The 16,888-nt window shown below is 47.1% G+C and overlaps 1 protein-coding gene across 2 annotated transcripts; it reads left to right on the forward strand.

Moving 5' to 3' along the window:
- The first annotated feature begins 4,254 nt into the window (after nucleotides 1-4,254).
- scarb1 (scavenger receptor class B, member 1) lies at nucleotides 4,255-16,649 on the forward strand. Of its 2 annotated transcripts, XM_079364594.1 has the most exons (13): nucleotides 4,255-4,601; nucleotides 5,181-5,341; nucleotides 7,836-7,977; nucleotides 8,057-8,260; nucleotides 8,338-8,433; nucleotides 8,510-8,625; nucleotides 8,697-8,863; nucleotides 9,485-9,603; nucleotides 12,831-12,904; nucleotides 12,984-13,035; nucleotides 13,357-13,503; nucleotides 15,339-15,408; nucleotides 15,969-16,649. In XM_079364594.1, exons 1-13 carry the CDS (start codon nucleotides 4,482-4,484, stop codon nucleotides 15,974-15,976), a joined length of 1,476 nt encoding a protein of 491 aa, XP_079220720.1. In that variant the 5' UTR covers nucleotides 4,255-4,481; the 3' UTR covers nucleotides 15,977-16,649. The 2 variants fall into 2 exon arrangements, with proteins under 2 accessions (XP_079220720.1, XP_079220719.1); XM_079364593.1 differs by lacking the exon at nucleotides 15,339-15,408 and having other exon boundaries at nucleotides 4,256-4,601.
- The last annotated feature ends 239 nt before the right edge of the window (nucleotides 16,650-16,888 follow it).

Raw genomic sequence — 16,888 nt, forward strand, 5'->3', positions numbered from 1 at the left:
CTGATGCCTCTGGTTCCTAGAAGCTCTCTGTGTGAAATTAATGTTTTAGGGTTTTTTGTTATCAAACCTTTTCTCTTAGTACTTCCTGTTTAATGAACCCGGGGCGGAGCTGTATAACTAAAATGATCATGTTTATTTTATCTTTTGATCACAAGTTCATGTTTTTCTTTCATTTCATAAAATCCTCAGTCGTCCCATTTTATCCTCCACATTCAGTCCCATCCTGCAGATTTAACACATCTTCACTTCAGAAACACGACATGAGCTTCATCTCATTAGTTTATTTAAGTTAACACCAACCGGGCGCGCTGGCAGAACCAGCTGGGCCGCTGACAGATGAACGGACATGATTCTCTTTCTAACAGCGTTAGCGTTAGCGTTAGCCTCCTGGCTAACATGAGCTAACCTCTGCATGGCTCTCATCAGCCTTTGAAATAAGTTTGTTGTGTGTGTAATTTTCTAAAACTAGCATGATTTTGAAAGTAGCATTCCTTCAGTGCTCTGTCAGTGCTCATTCTTAAGCCACGCCCCCTCACGTACATGCACGAGCGCCTTTCCTGCAGAAGGTGACCTCAGCTCATCATCGTGTAGAAACGACGTCGTCTCATTCAGGTAAGTAAACTCTCCGTATAAACTCCGTCATCGGTGACGAGCAGGGAGACAGGGAGGCTGTGATTGGTTCATCAGAGAGCAGGGAGGTTGTGATTGGTTCATCAGAGAGCAGGGAGACAGGGAGGCTGTGATTGGTTCATCAGAGAGCAGGGAGGTTGTGATTGGTTCATCAGAGAGCAGGGAGACAGGGAGGCTGTGATTGGTTCATTAGAGAGCAGGGAGACAGGGAGGCTGTGATTGGTTCATCAGAGAGCAGGGAGACAGGGAGGCTGTGATTGGTTCATCAGAGAGCAGAGAGACAGGGAGGCTGTGATTGGCTCATCAGAGAGCAGGGAGGCTGTGATTGGTTCATCAGAGAGCAGGGAGACAGGGAGGCTGTGATTGGTTCATCAGAGAGCAGGGAGACAGGGAGGCTGTGATTGGTTCATCAGAGAGCAGGGAGACAGGGAGGCCTGTGATTGGTTCATCAGAGAGCAGGGAGACAGGGAGGCCTGTGATTGGTTCATCAGAGAGCAGGGAGACAGGGAGGCCTGTGATTGGTTCATCAGAGAGCAGGGAGACAGGGAGGCTGTGATTGGTTCATCAGAGAGCAGGGAGACAGGGAGGCCTGTGATTGGTTCATCAGATTGGTACCTCGTGGCAGACATTGGTTGAAGTTTTTACAGACTTACAAACTGATACAGATGATGGATTTACTTTGTTCCTTTTTCAGAGAACCTGAGTTATTAATGTCTGTCAGGACCTAAAGACAGTTTATACCTGGATCTTAAAAAGTGGATCAGGAGGAAATGACCGACTCTGCCCTAAAGTGATCTGGTTCTCATGCTAGAAGACAAGAACCTGAAATCCTCTTTAGTCTTTAGAAACACTTGTGGAGTGGGAGAGGCTGGAGGCTGTTATGAATATGTCGTCGTAACGTAGGACATACTAGGAACACATCAGAGAGAGGACGACGTGGACGACGATGGATGAAACTCTGGAGCTGGACAGAAAGCCTGGAAGTAATTAAGACTGTGTTACCTATAGAGTTTAAGTGAAAGGCAGGACTATACTGGGAACCCATGAGGCAGAGATGATGGTGTGCAGAGAAGGTCATCACCTTCTGAAACGCAGAGACGGTTGACTCACACGTCTCTAAGGAAATAAAGATGTCTGATTAGCACCAACACGCAGGCGCAGTGAGAGTCCCAGTTTATCCTCCGGAGCTTGTGTTGAAAACGGGAATGTGGACAGTTTGTGTTCATGTCGCTCTTCCCAAAGTGAAACATCACCAGATGAGTCCCGTGAGGCTCTCTCACCTCTCTGCACAAACCTGCTGATCTTCATCTAACTCAACACGACATGTAGACTCGACTTCCATCACATGAGATCTTTGACAGCTGAGAAACACTGAACCAGGTCGAGAGCTTTGTGCATCACATCGCTGACGTTTAACGACCCTGCTGAATGAATGTTGATGATGTCATCACCTGAAGCGTTTAAAGCACGGACGCCACTGTGCGAGCTTCAGACCGGACCTCAGCTGGAGCGGACAGTCCTGCCTCTGCAGGAGTGCATCGGCACGTCTGCTCAGACCCGAACCTCATCCTCTGACTCTTTCCTCCTCAAGGACACGAATAAACTACTCATGACCTTGACCTTGATTTATGAGGCGTGTGACCCAAAAGTTCAGCAGGATCTGGCGTGGCTGATTGCACGCTGGCAGGGAAGCTTCTGGTCAATTGTGAAATTCTCCAGAAGAAATGAGACTTTGTGAGATGTGTGACTTGGATGAAGAGGAAACTGAATCCCATTTTATTTTGCATTACAGAACAAACTACGATGACTTCTGATGACTCATCACAAACCTGAAGTGCTGGGACGGACAGCCAATCAGATCAGCTGTTTGCAGATTCTGTCTGAAAAGCTTGGAAGAGAAGACGAGATTTTCTGTTTGTCTTGTTTTTGACTTTCTCTGTTGGTTCCATGATGAGGAAGAGACCGACTCTGATCCTGCAGGCTGGGTGGATCATGTCAGTATGAAACTACATGAAGCCTCTCTGCAGGTTAATGATGTCCGTGCGCTGCCTCTCCTCATTTTTGCAGCTGAGCGCTGAACGATGATGAAAGGTGGTTTCAGCACCAACAGAGACGTTTTATCAGAGGGAAACACAAACAGTAACTTTCACACTTAAAGATCGTGATTTCTTTTTTGCACTCCTCCTCTGAATGCCACGAAGCGACTTCACAAAATGTCATCTGACTGAAATGTGACTCTCAATGAATTTGTTGCACTTTGTGGGTGAAGATGAGTAAGGAGTGCACACGCCCCCGTTCCCCTGTTTGAGGAGGAGGGGGGGGCGTGGTCAGCAGAGTATAAACACAGACAGCATGCGCGTGAGTTGGCAGCCTCCTCTGAATGAGCCGACTGTCGTCCCCTCTCCGTCACACTCAGACGATCAGCAGCAGCAGCAGCAGCAGCCATGAGCATCACTAAAAAAAAAGTGGCCATTGGATTTATCGTGGGCGGGGCTCTGACCGTGGTGTTTGGAGTTGTGATGCTGTTAGTGGGACCTGCAGTGATGAAGGACCAAATAATAAAGGTAAGAACGTCCACCTGAAGAAGACAAACGATGATGCTGAAGTCCACACGTGTTCGATTTAAACTCTGCAGGAGGCGGAGAGTGTATGTGTGTGTGTGTGTGTGTGTGTGTGTGTGTGTGCATGTAAAACACTGATGCAGATGATAGATAGATAGATAGATAGATAGATAGATAGATAGATAGATAGATAGATAGATAGATAGATAGATAGATAGATAGATAGATAGATAGATAGATAGATAGATAGATTAGATCATTTATGCTTTTTTTAATGCAGAGTGTTTTAATGTGAGGATTCACTTCTGCTCCATCCTTTGGAAATGTTTTTATTCAGTCAGGACTTAAGTCTGAAGGTGGTGATGAATAGCTGTCCTGGGAGGAGGGGCGTGTCCTGGGAGGAGGGGCGTGTCCTGAGAGGAGGGGCATGTCCTGGGAGGAGGGGCGTGTCAAGACACCGGGGTTCAAATATATAATGTCAGTTATTAACCCTTTCAGCTCACCTATCATATCTACTTTATAACACAACATTACATTTATTTATTTAAATAAATCAAAAAGATTTATGTTCAAAGTCACACTTTAAAGTCCTTTAAAATGTGCACGCAGACGCCTGCACAGTCTAAGCCAGGACGTCCACCAGAGACGCGTGGACGACGCTGACAGGCAGCCAATCAAAGCGCAGCACAGACTAACCGCTGGAGATATTATAGATTACACTCAACAGGCCGACATAATACCATGTGTTATCAAACCAAATAAAACTATTTACAATACATACGGTTGTTCTTCTGAACCGTCAAAACTAAAAAAAAATATTTTGATATTGATAATGATATTAATGTTGTTTAATATCATTGAATTTGATACTTGTAACTTAATATTTGACATTAAAACATTTTAACTTCTCTCTGAAGAAGTAAAAACCTCATGTGATGACGTATGTCTCATGTTTGGCCCTCACACACTTCCGTACTTTATCATACATAACCTGTGGTACTTCTTTCCTCCACCGCATGACGTCACCAGAGTGCCTGAGTGGAGAATGCGCTCGAAATACAACTCCCAGAATCCTCCGCGCGGCCGGAGGCGGCGACCAGCAGAGTATAAAAACGATGACAACAGCAGCAAGGTCGATAATATCAGAGGTGTTAAAAAGCCGGCTGACCTGCAGGTTATTCCTTCTGTTTTTAAACCGGACTCGTTTTAAAGTTAGCCTGCTCCGATTAGCACCGCGGCTAACAGGCTAACCCGGGTTTCAGCTGTCAACAACAAACAAACAAACAAACAATGGGTGTCAATAAAGCCAAAGTGGCCGTGGGCTTCGTGGTCTGCGGGGTCATCGCCGTGTTCTTTGGGACGCTTCTGACTTTTGTGGGACCGATAATCATCGACGATCAGATCGTGAAGGTAAGCCGGATCAAGGACTCGAACCTGCGGGACGTGCGCGTGCTGACTCAGGTCTCTGAACACCTGAAGAGGTCAAAGGTCTCCAAAGAGCATCAGAGTAAGATGAAGAGAAATGTCAGAAATGAGCTGAAATAGTCTTTAAGTGATGATTTAAAGTGTGCACAGAACAAAGTGTGCCTGGGTGAAACAGTGACCTACTTCTGAGGGAAACACACAACTCTGCTGTTTTTATGTTTAAGTGGTGAAGAAGTGTCTGAGTGTTAGGACTTATAAATGATTCATAAGAGAAGACATCATCTTCAATTTAGAGCTTTAAAAATCTATTATAGATGCACGAAAAAATCAGCTCTCATTCAGATGTAAGCTTTTATTTTAGATTCATTTTTTTCATGTTTTTTTGCAGAAAATGAAAAGAAAAAAATGAAATATCTGGGAGTAAGGAGGATCAGTCAAAATCCTAAATGTAGAGTTTGAAATGAAGAACATGTACGTTCCTGCTCTCTTTCAGGTTCACTGGATATTTTGGGCTTCATGAGAGTTTTTTTGAATTTGTTTCTCTTCTTCTTCTTCTCTCGTCAGAACACGGTGATCGACCCGAAAAACGAGATGTCCTACACCATGTGGAAGGACGTCCCCGTGCCGTTTTACATGTCAGTCTACTTCTTCAACGTCCTGAACCCGCAGGAGATCCTGGCGGGCGAGAAGCCCATGGTGGAGCAGAGAGGACCTTACGTGTACAGGTCAGTGCTGGAGCCGAGGTCCCGGTCTCAGACTGGACCCGGACTCCTTATTTAAAATCAAGACCACCACTGATCGTCACTTTTGACGTCATTAACGAGATAAGAAGGAAAAAAAACTTCAATGCATTTATATTTGTATCTGTCGCTGCGACCCTCTCGGTGTTACGGCCTCGGAGCGGGACACGCCCCCTTCACACAAGAACTTGTTGTGTTGTTGGAGAACTCTGCTCTCAGGTCGGTCTGGTCACCGTCAGTGTGGTCAGAACTACAACTATGGAAAACTAAAAGATGCACAAACACCCGATGACTCCCTCTTCATGTCTCCCCTGCTCAGACTGATCTGCACCTCAGTCCCTTTGTCCTGCAGGACACTGAATGTCCTGCAGGACGCTGAATGTCCTGCAGGACGCTGAATGTCCTGCAGGACGCTGAATGTCCTGCAGGACGAAGTCTTGAGTTGAGGAGAACACAGGTTTTTGTGTTTTGGGGGGGGGGTCTTTTTGGGAACAGCATGTACCCCAGGAGCTCTATGTAGGTCAGTTAACATCATCAAGTCTTTACACACTGACCCAGTGGGCTGCATCTCAAACATCTGTTACATAACTTCCCTGTAAAGAAGGGGGGGGGGGCAGGATAGAGGGGGGGGGGGTCTGTACATTCAGTACCTCGTATAGAAACCATATGTTGACCCAGGTCTTATGTAACAGGAGGAAAGTTGTAAAGCTCTCTGGAACCTCTGATGAGGCTGAAACAGACTCTGATGAACTTCACGCTGGTTGTCTGTGTGTCTTTGTGGGCGGAGCTCTTCACAACATCACGAGCTGTAATTCAGTCCAGACTTTAAGAGAATCTGAAACAGCAGAACAAGCTGTGCTATGAGACGTGTGCGGTCGAAGCTGCTGCACGCCAACCTCAGCGTTAAAAATAAAAGGAGCACGTCGTGGTCGCTTCCCGTCTCGCTGACGGAGACGAGTTTGTCCTGATTCTGATCCTGCATGTTTCAATGAAGTCACGCAGGCTCGCCATGTTATGTCGTTAATACGCGGGCGCTGGTGGGTTGTGCGTGCCCGGGTTTGAGTCCAGCCTCACTTCCCTATCTCTCCATTAAAGGCCCAAAAAAACAAAAAAAGTACTGATTGGTTCTGTAACTGTTCACTGATGTTCTCTGATCAGAACATCATATTGAGCTGCTTTGTCCTCGCTTCCTCTCCTCTCTTATCTGCCCTCGTCCTCTTTATCTCTTTATCACATTTGAAGGATTCTGTGTCGTGAACGTTGAACTGAAGGGCGAAGGTTTGCTTCCACAAGCGAGGGCAGCGTTACGTATGTGTTCAATAACAAACACACGCTTACTGTCCACACAGACGGTTTGACAGTAAGTACTTCAAACGGACCCCCCCCCCTGGGTTTGCCAGATATGAGAGCAGTTATCAGGTGAACAGGTGTTGCAGCGATGGAAGCGGGCAGTGGAACTGCTTCAGATAGAAGTGATTGTACCCGAGCTAAAAAGCCTCTGCATGTTTCTAATAAGCTCCAGCAGCAGAAAGCTGCTCAAACTAGGATCAATGTTGGAGATGAAACATGGAGAGAGGTTAGAACGCAGAAAGCTTTACAGACCCATGCAGAGCTGGCTAAACACTGAAGCTACAGTGTCCACCACATGCAGAGCTGGCTAAACACTGAAGCTACAGTGTCTCTACATGCAGAGCTGGCTAAACACTGAAGCTACAGTGTTCACCACATGCAGAGCTGGCTAAACACTGAAGCTACAGTGTCCACCACATGCAGAGCTGGCTAAACACTGAAGCTACAGTGTCCACCACATGCAGAGCTGGCTAAACACTGAAGCTACAGTGTCCACCACATGCAGAGCTGGCTAAACACTGAAGCTACAGTGTCCACCACATGCAGAGCTGGCTAAACACTGAAGCTACAGTGTCCACCACATGCAGAGCTGGCTAAACACTGAAGCTACAGTGTCCACCACATGCAGAGCTGGCTAAACACTGAAGCTACAGTGTCCACCACATGCACAGCTGGCTAAACACTGAAGCTACAGTGTCCACCACATGCACAGCTGGCTAAACACTGAAGCTACAGTGTCCACCACATGCAGAGCTGGCTAAACACTGAAGCTACAGTGTCCACCACATGCTGACCTGTGTGAACATTCACTCTACAGATCTTCAGTTTTGATTAAAGACACTTTGAGGAGATGGAATTTAATTCTCCTCTTGGCGAACCAAACGCTGCTCTTTTTAGCTCCTCCCTCTCGTCCTAATATGGTCACTTCTGACTCAAAATGGCGGCACCAAACATGTCACATCCATGAAGCAAACAGGGATCTCATAACGACATTCTCCAGTTTGTGGCGATGGCGAGCCTACAGAGCGTGCTCACTGTCCGCCATCTTCAGAGCCAGTTAGCTCCTCCCCTTTCTTCTCGCAGGTGTTTGATTCTTCTGAACCTGTTTTTGGTTTTTTTCTGTGTCCAGAAAGCGCATCCAGAAAGACAACATCACATTCCACGCCAACAGCACGGTGTCCTACAAGGAGTACAGGAGGTACTTCTTTGAGCCGTCCATGTCCGTCGGGACCGAGTCCGACGTGGTCACCATCCCCAACATGTTGGTGCTGGTAAGACCTGACCTCCCCTCGCTCCACGCTCCCCGCTCTCTCAGCTCCCCACTGTTCATTCACCGCCGCTTGTCTCCAGGGCGCCGCAGTGATGATGGAGAACATGCCCTTCGCTGTGCGTCTGATGATCAGCGCCACCTTCAAGACCTTCAAAGAGGGGCCCTTCCTGACCAAGACCGTCGGCGAGCTGATGTGGGGCTACGACAGCGGCCTGGTGGACTTCCTCAACAAATACCTCCCCGGCATGCTGCCGTCCTCGGGGAAGTTTGGCCTCTTCGCTGAGGTGAGCGTTGGACTGTCGCGCTCACGTGTGTGTGTGTGTGTGTGTGTGTGTGTAACCGCCGCTGTGTCTCTGTTCAGTTCAACAACTCCAACACGGGCCTGTTCACCATCAACACGGGAAAAGACGACATCAGGAAAGTGCACAAAGTGGACTCGTGGAACGGCCTGACGCAGGTGAGAGGCGGGGCGAGTCGCCTGCTGGTCGGTTTGTTTCGCACTCAGCTGACTGTCTGTCTCTCTCTGTGAACAGCTGCCCTACTGGAAGACTCCTCAGTGCAACATGATCAACGGCACAGCTGGACAGATGTGGCCTCCCTTCATGACCAAAGAGAGCACGCTGCCTTTCTACAGCCCGGACGCCTGCAGGTGAGCCGCCGCTCCGCCTCGCTCAGCCGCCCGTCTCTCACGTCGACTCCTCATCGTTGTTTTTCTTTCAGATCCATGGAGCTGGTTTACGAGCGGCCCGGCGAGATGAACGGGATCCCTCTGTATCGATACGTCGCGCCCAAGACCTTGTTTGCCAACGGGACCGATTACACCCCCAACGAGGGCTTCTGTCCCTGCAGGCAGTCCGGCCTGCTCAACGTCAGCAGCTGCCGCCACAGTGAGTACAGCTCGATCCACTCATGGAGTCTGACGTGTTCATCCGGTCCGTCACGTAGCGTTCTGAACTCAGAGGAGGCGAAGACCCGACTCCGTTTAACTTCAGACCCCCACGTGACCCAGAACTGAATCCTTGTCGCCCCGTCGTCCACGTTTGAGCCGCGCTCTGAAGTCAGGAAGCATGACGTGACGCACAGGGCGGAGATGAGCGCTGCCGTAGCTGGCCGCTGTTGGCCCCGCCCCAAAAAGTCCCAAGACCGTCAGAAAGTACGCAGCTGCTCGAAGGGTCTTTTATCAGGGTGGATCATTTACTCCGCATTTACCCGGGTACATTTGACCACGGTTCTCGGGGACCTAATGGGGCTCGAGACTACTTATTTAAGAGGCTGTCATGGCCGACACTGAATCCTGGAGGGTCAACGAATCAGATCCAAGAACAGGTTTAGTTTGTCAGAGAGCGGACGGCGTTTATAACGAGGTCCAGCCTGGACAGAAACAGGCCACGTGTGTTTCAGGTACGTTCAGACTTTGTAGCAGCTGATCAGACGGAGCAGATAAGGAAATTGGTCGGATAAGATAAACACGCTTACTTCCTGTCATGTTTGCTCTTTGTTCCTCGCAGACTCTCCGGTCTTCATCTCTCATCCTCACTTCTTTAACGCCGACCCCGTCCTGCTGGACTACGTCAACGGCCTGAGTCCCAACGAGGACGAGCACGGCCTCTTCATCGACATTCACCCAGTGAGCGCTCACACACACACACACACACACACACACACACACACACTCTGCGAGTGGATCACGCCACTCGCAGGGAGGTTGTGATTGCGTTGTCAGTGACCTTTAGCTGGACTGATTAGGTCTTGTGCGCGGCGGTCAGCGCAGGTCGTTATCTCTGTGAAGACGTTGTGATCTGCAGTCGAAGGTCTGCGATTGGCTCGCTCAGTATCTCCACCAGCTCATCTCTGACTGATAGGAGACGTAACGTGAGACGCTCTACGACCAGCGAGACGCTCACCGCGCGCTCTCTCTCCATTAGCATGCAGCTGCTGGTAGCTTAGCATCACTGTTTGAGTGCCCTCTGCTGGTAGCTTAGCATCATTGTTTGAGCACTCTCTGCTGGTAGCTTAGCATCACTGTGTGAGCGCCCTCTGCTGGTAGCTTAGCATCATTGTTTGAGCACTCTCTGCTGGTAGCTTAGCATCATTGTTTGAGTACTCTCTGCTGGTAGCTTAGCATCAGTGTTTGAGCACTCTCTGCTGGTAGCTTAGCATCACTGTGTGAGCGCCCTCTGCTGGTAGCTTAGCATCATTGTTTGAGCACTCTCTGCTGGTAGCTTAGCATCATTGTTTGAGTACTCTCTGCTGGTAGCTTAGCATCAGTGTTTGAGGTGGTTGTTTGTGATTTATCGTCCCTGGGTGAACTCGATGATACGGGCTTTTATTGCTCGACAGTAAAAGTTGTGATGGTCATCATGAGGCTGATTCAGCTCGCTCCTTATGCAACCCTCGGAGCGCCGCGGCGTGTGTGGCCGTTACCTGATAAGCTAATTGGAAATGGTGATAATCTGCTATAACTTATGTCAGCTTGGCTTGTTGGGGACTTTATACAGCACCAATAAAGAAATCAGCTGTGATAAAGAATCTCTCTCCAAGAACACGACGTGCAGGACTCAGATTAGATTCCTGTAAGTGTCGTTAGATGAGAGTAGAGCTGCAGCTATCGAATATTTTAGTAATCGAGTATTCTATCGAATATCCCGATCGATTAATCGAGTAATCGAATAAATCATACTTTTGCTTAATTAAGGTTTAACTCGTCTCGGGTCGTCCCTATAAACCTGCTTCTTTGCAGTTACCATGGAAACGCCTGCTTGTTACAGCCAACCACCTCTGCTCTACAGCTGCTGCTGATGCTCACCATATTACTGACAGGGTCCATAATTAACTTTATGAGTCACTGGTCAAGGCGGCAGGTAAATTAAAAATACAGGCCAAACATGTTTTAATAACAAATAGTGTTTTGTGTAGCCTTCACATCTGTTACAGTACATTTAATAGAGAAAGCATTATGTTCTGTTGAATCAATCACAGAATCAATCATTATGTCAGATCAGGAAATTGAGAAACTTTAAATATATATTTGCTAAATTATTATTCCACAAACAAGTTCTGTCTTGATTTAGCTTTGAAGACATTTAATATAATCAGCCTGTTGATTATTAAAAGTGTATCTCTGTCTGCTCCTGCAGCGCGCTCACAGACTACAGAGACCAGAGACGTGTCTGTGACAGAGACTGTGAGAGGACGCTGCTATCGTTACGTTAGCTGAGACTACAGAGACCAGAGACGTGTCTGTGACAGAGACTGTGAGAGGACGTTGCTATCGTTACGTTAGCTGCAAACACGGAGAGAGTGAACGGAGAAACCAGATCACGTGTTCCCGACTCGGTTGTGTGTGTGTGTGTGTGTGTGTGTGTGTGTGTGTGTGTGTGTGTGTGTGTGTGTGTGTGTGTGTGTGTGTGTGTGTGTGTGTGTGTGTGTGTGTGTGTGTGTGTGTGTGTGTGTGTGTGTGTGTGTGTGTGTGTGTGTGTGTGTGTGTGTGTGTGTGTGTGTGTGTGTGTGTGTGTGTGTGTGTGTGTGTGTGTGTGTGTGTGTGTGTGTAGCAGGTAGCTGCAGCTACATTAAACGTGTTTTATACACATAGCAAAGTTTTGATGACGCAAAAAAAAATAAAAAACTTAACGAAGCTTCGAGGCAGCGAAAACTCCTCGATGAATTTTTGTAATCGAATTATTGGAGTTATTGGAGGAATGGTTTCAGCTCTAGATGAGAGACGTTCTTGATGTTTCTGAGCTCAGATGATGAGCTGGACCTCGTCGGGACGTTCTGGTGCTGTGGACTCGTCCTTGTCGTCACTCGTGTTCACTGTGATCAGTTTCATCAGCTCACATTTAAACAGCTTTTTACTTTACTGTGTGTTTCTGCGAGCTCGGGGTGGAGTCCTTCTCAGAACATTGAACAATGACTTCTTTCTTCACTCCGATGATTCAGCCTGATTAGTGGGATCAGGAAGCATGAACAGACAGCCGTGGTGATCATGATGGGGATGACATTGGAAGGGGAAAAGGGGCTTTTTGGGAGGGTGAATAGATGACGTAACGTTTGCACAACATTTAGTAGAGACATGCAGGAGGAGACAGACTGCAAGGGAAGGAAGTGAAAGGGTTAATACAGCTGCTTTTGTAGCCTGACCCTGTTGAAACCAAGCTGGAGGTCTAGAGAGGAACGGGGGTCTGACTCAGCAGGGGGTCTCAGAGTAAGAGAGGAGACGCTTTCCGTCTTCAGACATGTAGGACACCTTACTGCCTGTTGTTGCAGCTGTTTGTTCGGACAGTTTGGGCCCCAGGCAACAAATGATCAGGGGCCCTACGACCGGCGTTCCTGCCAGGGTCCAGACGCTGCTCCAACACGGTCCAGGGTTTCAGGTACCAGAGCTCATGTTCTGAAGACTCGCTCTCCGGGTCCTGTGACTCTGAAGTCAGTGTCCACGTGTCTCCGTCTCTTTGTTGTAACCATGGAGACGTGTTTCCTGCACCTTCAGGCAGACTGACTGTCCTCTCGGCCCTGGAGATGCAGATTTGTCCCGACGTCTTCAAACACTTGGACGGTGTGGGACTGATCCGTCAGCACGCCGGCTGCTCTCATGAATGTTTCTTTGGGGAGAGTTCACATGTTCCTGCCAAGCCGGCTTCAATAGAGAGTCCTTGGAAAAAATCATTTGATGGTTAAACTGGATTGTGTTCATCTGAAAGACGACGTAAAGAACCACCATTAAGGATTTCCTTCTTTTCATGACTGTGATGTCTTTCATGGGAAACATGTTCTTTATAGCTGAGCAGAGATTTACTCTTTCCAACACTCGATATTTGAAAAGTGCCCTCTTCTAACATTTCATTTTTTTTCCAGGAAACAGGCGTCCCTCTGAACGTCTCCATCCGTCTGCAGCTCAACCTCTACATGAAGAGAGTGTCAGGCATCACGTAAGGACGTTTCCCCTCCAGCTGTTTGAAGACGTGTTCGCTCTGCAGCTCTGGATTTAAACTGTTTTTGTTTTTGCAGAGAAACTGGAAAGATTTCTGAGGTGGTGATGCCGATGATCTGGTTTGAGGAGGTGAGATCCGAATGTTGGCTTCATCTCAGAATGTTTCTCTCCAAAGAAAAGACGTCAGTGTGTGTGATGACTATTGTTCTCCGTTCTGCACAGTCATGTTTCTGTTTATGAGCTGCCAGTTTCCAAAACACAAAACATGTTCAGTGATCTTCGACACTCGAAATCTGTTTTCAAGTCTTAAACTTTTTAAAAAGCTGATCTGAAGTTCAAAGATGGAGTCAGAAGAACAAGAAACAAACGTATTTATTTAGGTAAAGCTGTCCCTTCTGGGCCTCCGTACATGCTCAGTGTTTCACAGTGATGTTTGGTTCCCCTCCTCAGAGCGGGTACATCGACGGGCCCATCCTCACCACCTTCCACACAAACCTGGTCATCCTCCCCGCTGTGATGGAGTACATGCAGTACGGATGCATCGCCCTCGGCCTGCTGACCATCCTCATCGCCTCCCTGGTGCATCACAGAGTGAAGGTGAAGCTGCATGGAGGCTCCTGGCTTACATGACTTCTTATTAACTGCATGCAGCACGCTGCATGAGCGTGAAGAGAGAGAAGGAGCACTGTGGGATTGAGATTATACATGTGTGTAGTCTGTTTCTGTAAGGGGGGGTGGGGTGGGGGGGCAGCCTAGTGACAGCCTGTGTCCATTAACACTGTTTGTTTTTCTCCTGCTTCCCTTAAATCACCTTCACGTCTTTGCAGCTTATCTCCGTACATCGACGTCAACATAAAGAATAATATCTGTGAAGTTAGCGAAGATAAGGCAGCAGCTCTCGTGTTTCTCTCCTCGGGTTCGAGGACGAGTCGAGTGTTCGGGGTTAGTCAGCAGACGTTTGTCCTCGTATGTTGCTGAACCTCTGGACTCTAGCGTACATTCAGCAGTGATTTTATAATTGTTTACGTCGTCTTATCAGATGAATACAAACGAATGACGGAGTTCCAGGAAGAGTATAAACACTATAAAGATCGCTAACAGTCGCTAAAAGTCTGAACTGGAAGATTTGCAGAAGTATTGAGAGTATGATGTTTACTTTCCACTTCTTGTTAGCCTCAATATAGCGACTGAACAAAGAAGCTGTTAGCTTAGCTTAGCATAAAAGCATTAGGACCTTTTACAGAGTTCTGGCTTCACTTAGCCTAGCATAGTGCATAAACTTATCTTTTTAAAGTTCTTTAGTTATCCCCTAATACTACAAATACTATGGTAAGAGCTATGCTCACAGCTAGCAGTTTTTATGCTAAGCTAAGATATCAGGCTTCTCATTCTAGCTCCACAGTTGCTCACAGACATGATAGTTGTTCCGGTCTCTTCATTTAACTAAAAATGAAACGTTTCCACTTGTTTGGCTTTACTCCATTTGGGACAACAGCTAATAGGGAGTTAGCTTAGCTTAGCATTCAGACAATGGCATTCTAAATTGTAATTCGGAATATGATGGAGATAAACAACGTGAAAGATTAAGTTATGCTTATTTGCATGTTTTGTTTTGAATGTAGTTTTTATGCTAAGCTAATCTTGCTACCTCCTAGCTGTAGTTTCATATATTACATAAACAGCTAGTTTAATCAAGTTGTCCTCTTAAATGTTTGAAAAAATACAGAAGATTTAAAGGTGAGCTCTTTCTTCCTCTGTACAGTCTTTATGCTAAGCTAACCTCCTAAGATTAGCTCTTTCTCAGCTCTGCTCACACGTTTTTGTCAGCCGCCCGGAAAGGGACGTGACTGAGGTGAAACGTCCATGACAGGGTTTAAGTTTTTACATTTAAAAGTATTTTATGTTTGCAGAAGTCTCAGAGAGAAGCTTCACTTCCCTGCACAGTGGTGGTCAACCCCGGGGTTTGTAAAACTTCAACACTTCACATCTGAATCAGACAAATCAATCGACAAATTCTGAATCTTTGGATCAGTCTGATTTTAAAAAGCCAGGAGAATATTTTTGGGTTTCGGTGTTCCTGTGAAGCAGAACAAAGAAACTTCATGATGCAGCAGAAACACGTTTGATTTTTTTGTGTTTTTTAAGTCTGTTGATGACGAGTCTAAATTCTTTCCCATTTAAATCTTTACATTTCTGTCCTATCTGGTTTGATTGCATGAGAATCCGCCTGGAGGCAAACACGCTTTATCCTGTCTGTAAGACTCTGCATGTCCTTTAACAGCTTGATCACCACCAGCCCAATGAGTCCCTCTGTAGCTCCGCCCCCTCCGACCAGCTGCTGCTCACAGCCTCAATCTAACCCTCCGAAATGATTCATGTTTTTTAATATTCCCTGATTGGCTGATGTGTGAGACAATTTTGTCATCTCTTAGGCTTCTGAAAAAGAGCACAAAGCTTCTTATCACCACGAAAAAAAGGAGAAATGTTTCATGAATAATTCAGGTGGGTGCGCACACACACAGGCATACACAAACACGTGTGTTCAGAGTGGTGCTCTCATCACAGTGAGGCCGATGCACAGACTCCTGATGTCTCTGATTGGTCCACGAACACGTGGTGGTTAGAAACCCGTTAATGTGCTTTAACACTCGATGACTTACAGGCTGTGTGTGTAACATGACGTGTTCTTAAAGCTCCTGTATTATAAAGTCCACTCCTCCATGTTCCTCTGACACGAGTCTCATGTCTGTCTACAAACCCCCCCGATGATGAGACGAGTCCATCCTCTCCGTCTTCTGTCTGCTCCTCTTTAATGGCGTGCACGGAGATCGCCGTGGTCAGAGTACAGACCGCCACTCGCTCGGGCTGACTGAGCCGGCGTTCTCACATCAGCTCGCTCAGACTTCCTGCAGGACAAAAAGTCCCTACAAGAAACTACGAGTCAAAGAAAAGTGTTTGTTTGTGTTCACACAGCGCCCCCCGGTGGATGTTTCTGGAAGTGTGAGTTTAATGTCAATGAATCCACAGAGTTTAACGCTCCTTCTCCTTCCTTCATGACACAGAGAAGTAAGAGTGACGGTGATGCTGCACCCGCTGGAACCAGGAGCACGACAACCGAAGAGCAAGACCCTCTACTGCGAGATGACGCAGACTGACACACACACACGCACACACACACACACACACACACACACACACACACAGCTGGCGTGTGGACTCATTAATAGTAAACATGTTTGAAGTATGTTGAGCTGTCACGTTTACCTGTACTGTAGAGTTGATGAAACCCTCGGCGTGTTCAACGTGTTTCTCTGTTCACGCTGTCGGCGTTGAGACTTCCTGTCCCGTCACACGGAGCCGCTGAAGACGCTCTGTAATCAAGAACCACGTTTTGTTTTTTGCAATGAGACATGCCAAAGAAAAGTCCCGTCGTCCTTTCAGAGCAGCTCTGCGTGATGACTCTGCACACTCTTTTCTCCAGGAGCAGTATTAGACCGTTACAAGCCAACGTAAGGTCGTCTGACTGACGGGGGGGCCAATCTTCAAAGTGCCTTTTTTAAAGGGGGGGGGGGGGACACATTTCTTCGTCTGAACCACTTCTGATCCCTCAGGATCACAAACGGACGCACTCCTCTGTGTGAACTACTGTCCTCTGTAAAGTGTGAATGTACTGTATGAAACTGAACAGACCTGAATGATAAGTGTCAAATGATGAAAATACATTTTGTATTTAATAAATATTTGTTTAAAATGAATCTTTATGACTTTGTGTTTCCTGCTGCTGTAACGTCGGACGATGTCTTAAACCACATGAGTCCACATGAGACCACATGAGTCCACATGAGTCCACATGAGTCCACGTTACCTGATGTGCTTTGGTCCTTTAGAATTTGGTCCAAACTCTCCAACAGCTGGTTTCTAAATCAATCAATAACATAGTGATGTCACGTGGTCGAGTTCAAAGGTCACAGCTTTGTGTCAT

The sequence above is a fragment of the Symphodus melops genome (assembly GCF_947650265.1).
Source record: "Symphodus melops genome assembly, chromosome: 16".
NCBI classification, from domain to species: domain Eukaryota; kingdom Metazoa; phylum Chordata; class Actinopteri; order Labriformes; family Labridae; genus Symphodus; species Symphodus melops.

Excerpts from the sequence above, each read along its gene's own strand:
- scarb1 (XM_079364593.1), top strand. The coding sequence starts at position 4,482 with ATGGGTGTCAATAAAGCCAAAGTGGCCGTGGGCTTCGTGGTCTGCGGG. Across the intron at positions 5,342-7,835 it reads AGAGGACCTTACGTGTACAG|AAAGCGCATCCAGAAAGACA; the intron begins GTCAGTGCTGGA and ends TTCTGTGTCCAG. Across the intron at positions 13,504-15,968 it reads TGGTGCATCACAGAGTGAAG|AGAAGTAAGAGTGACGGTGA; the intron begins GTGAAGCTGCAT and ends TTCATGACACAG.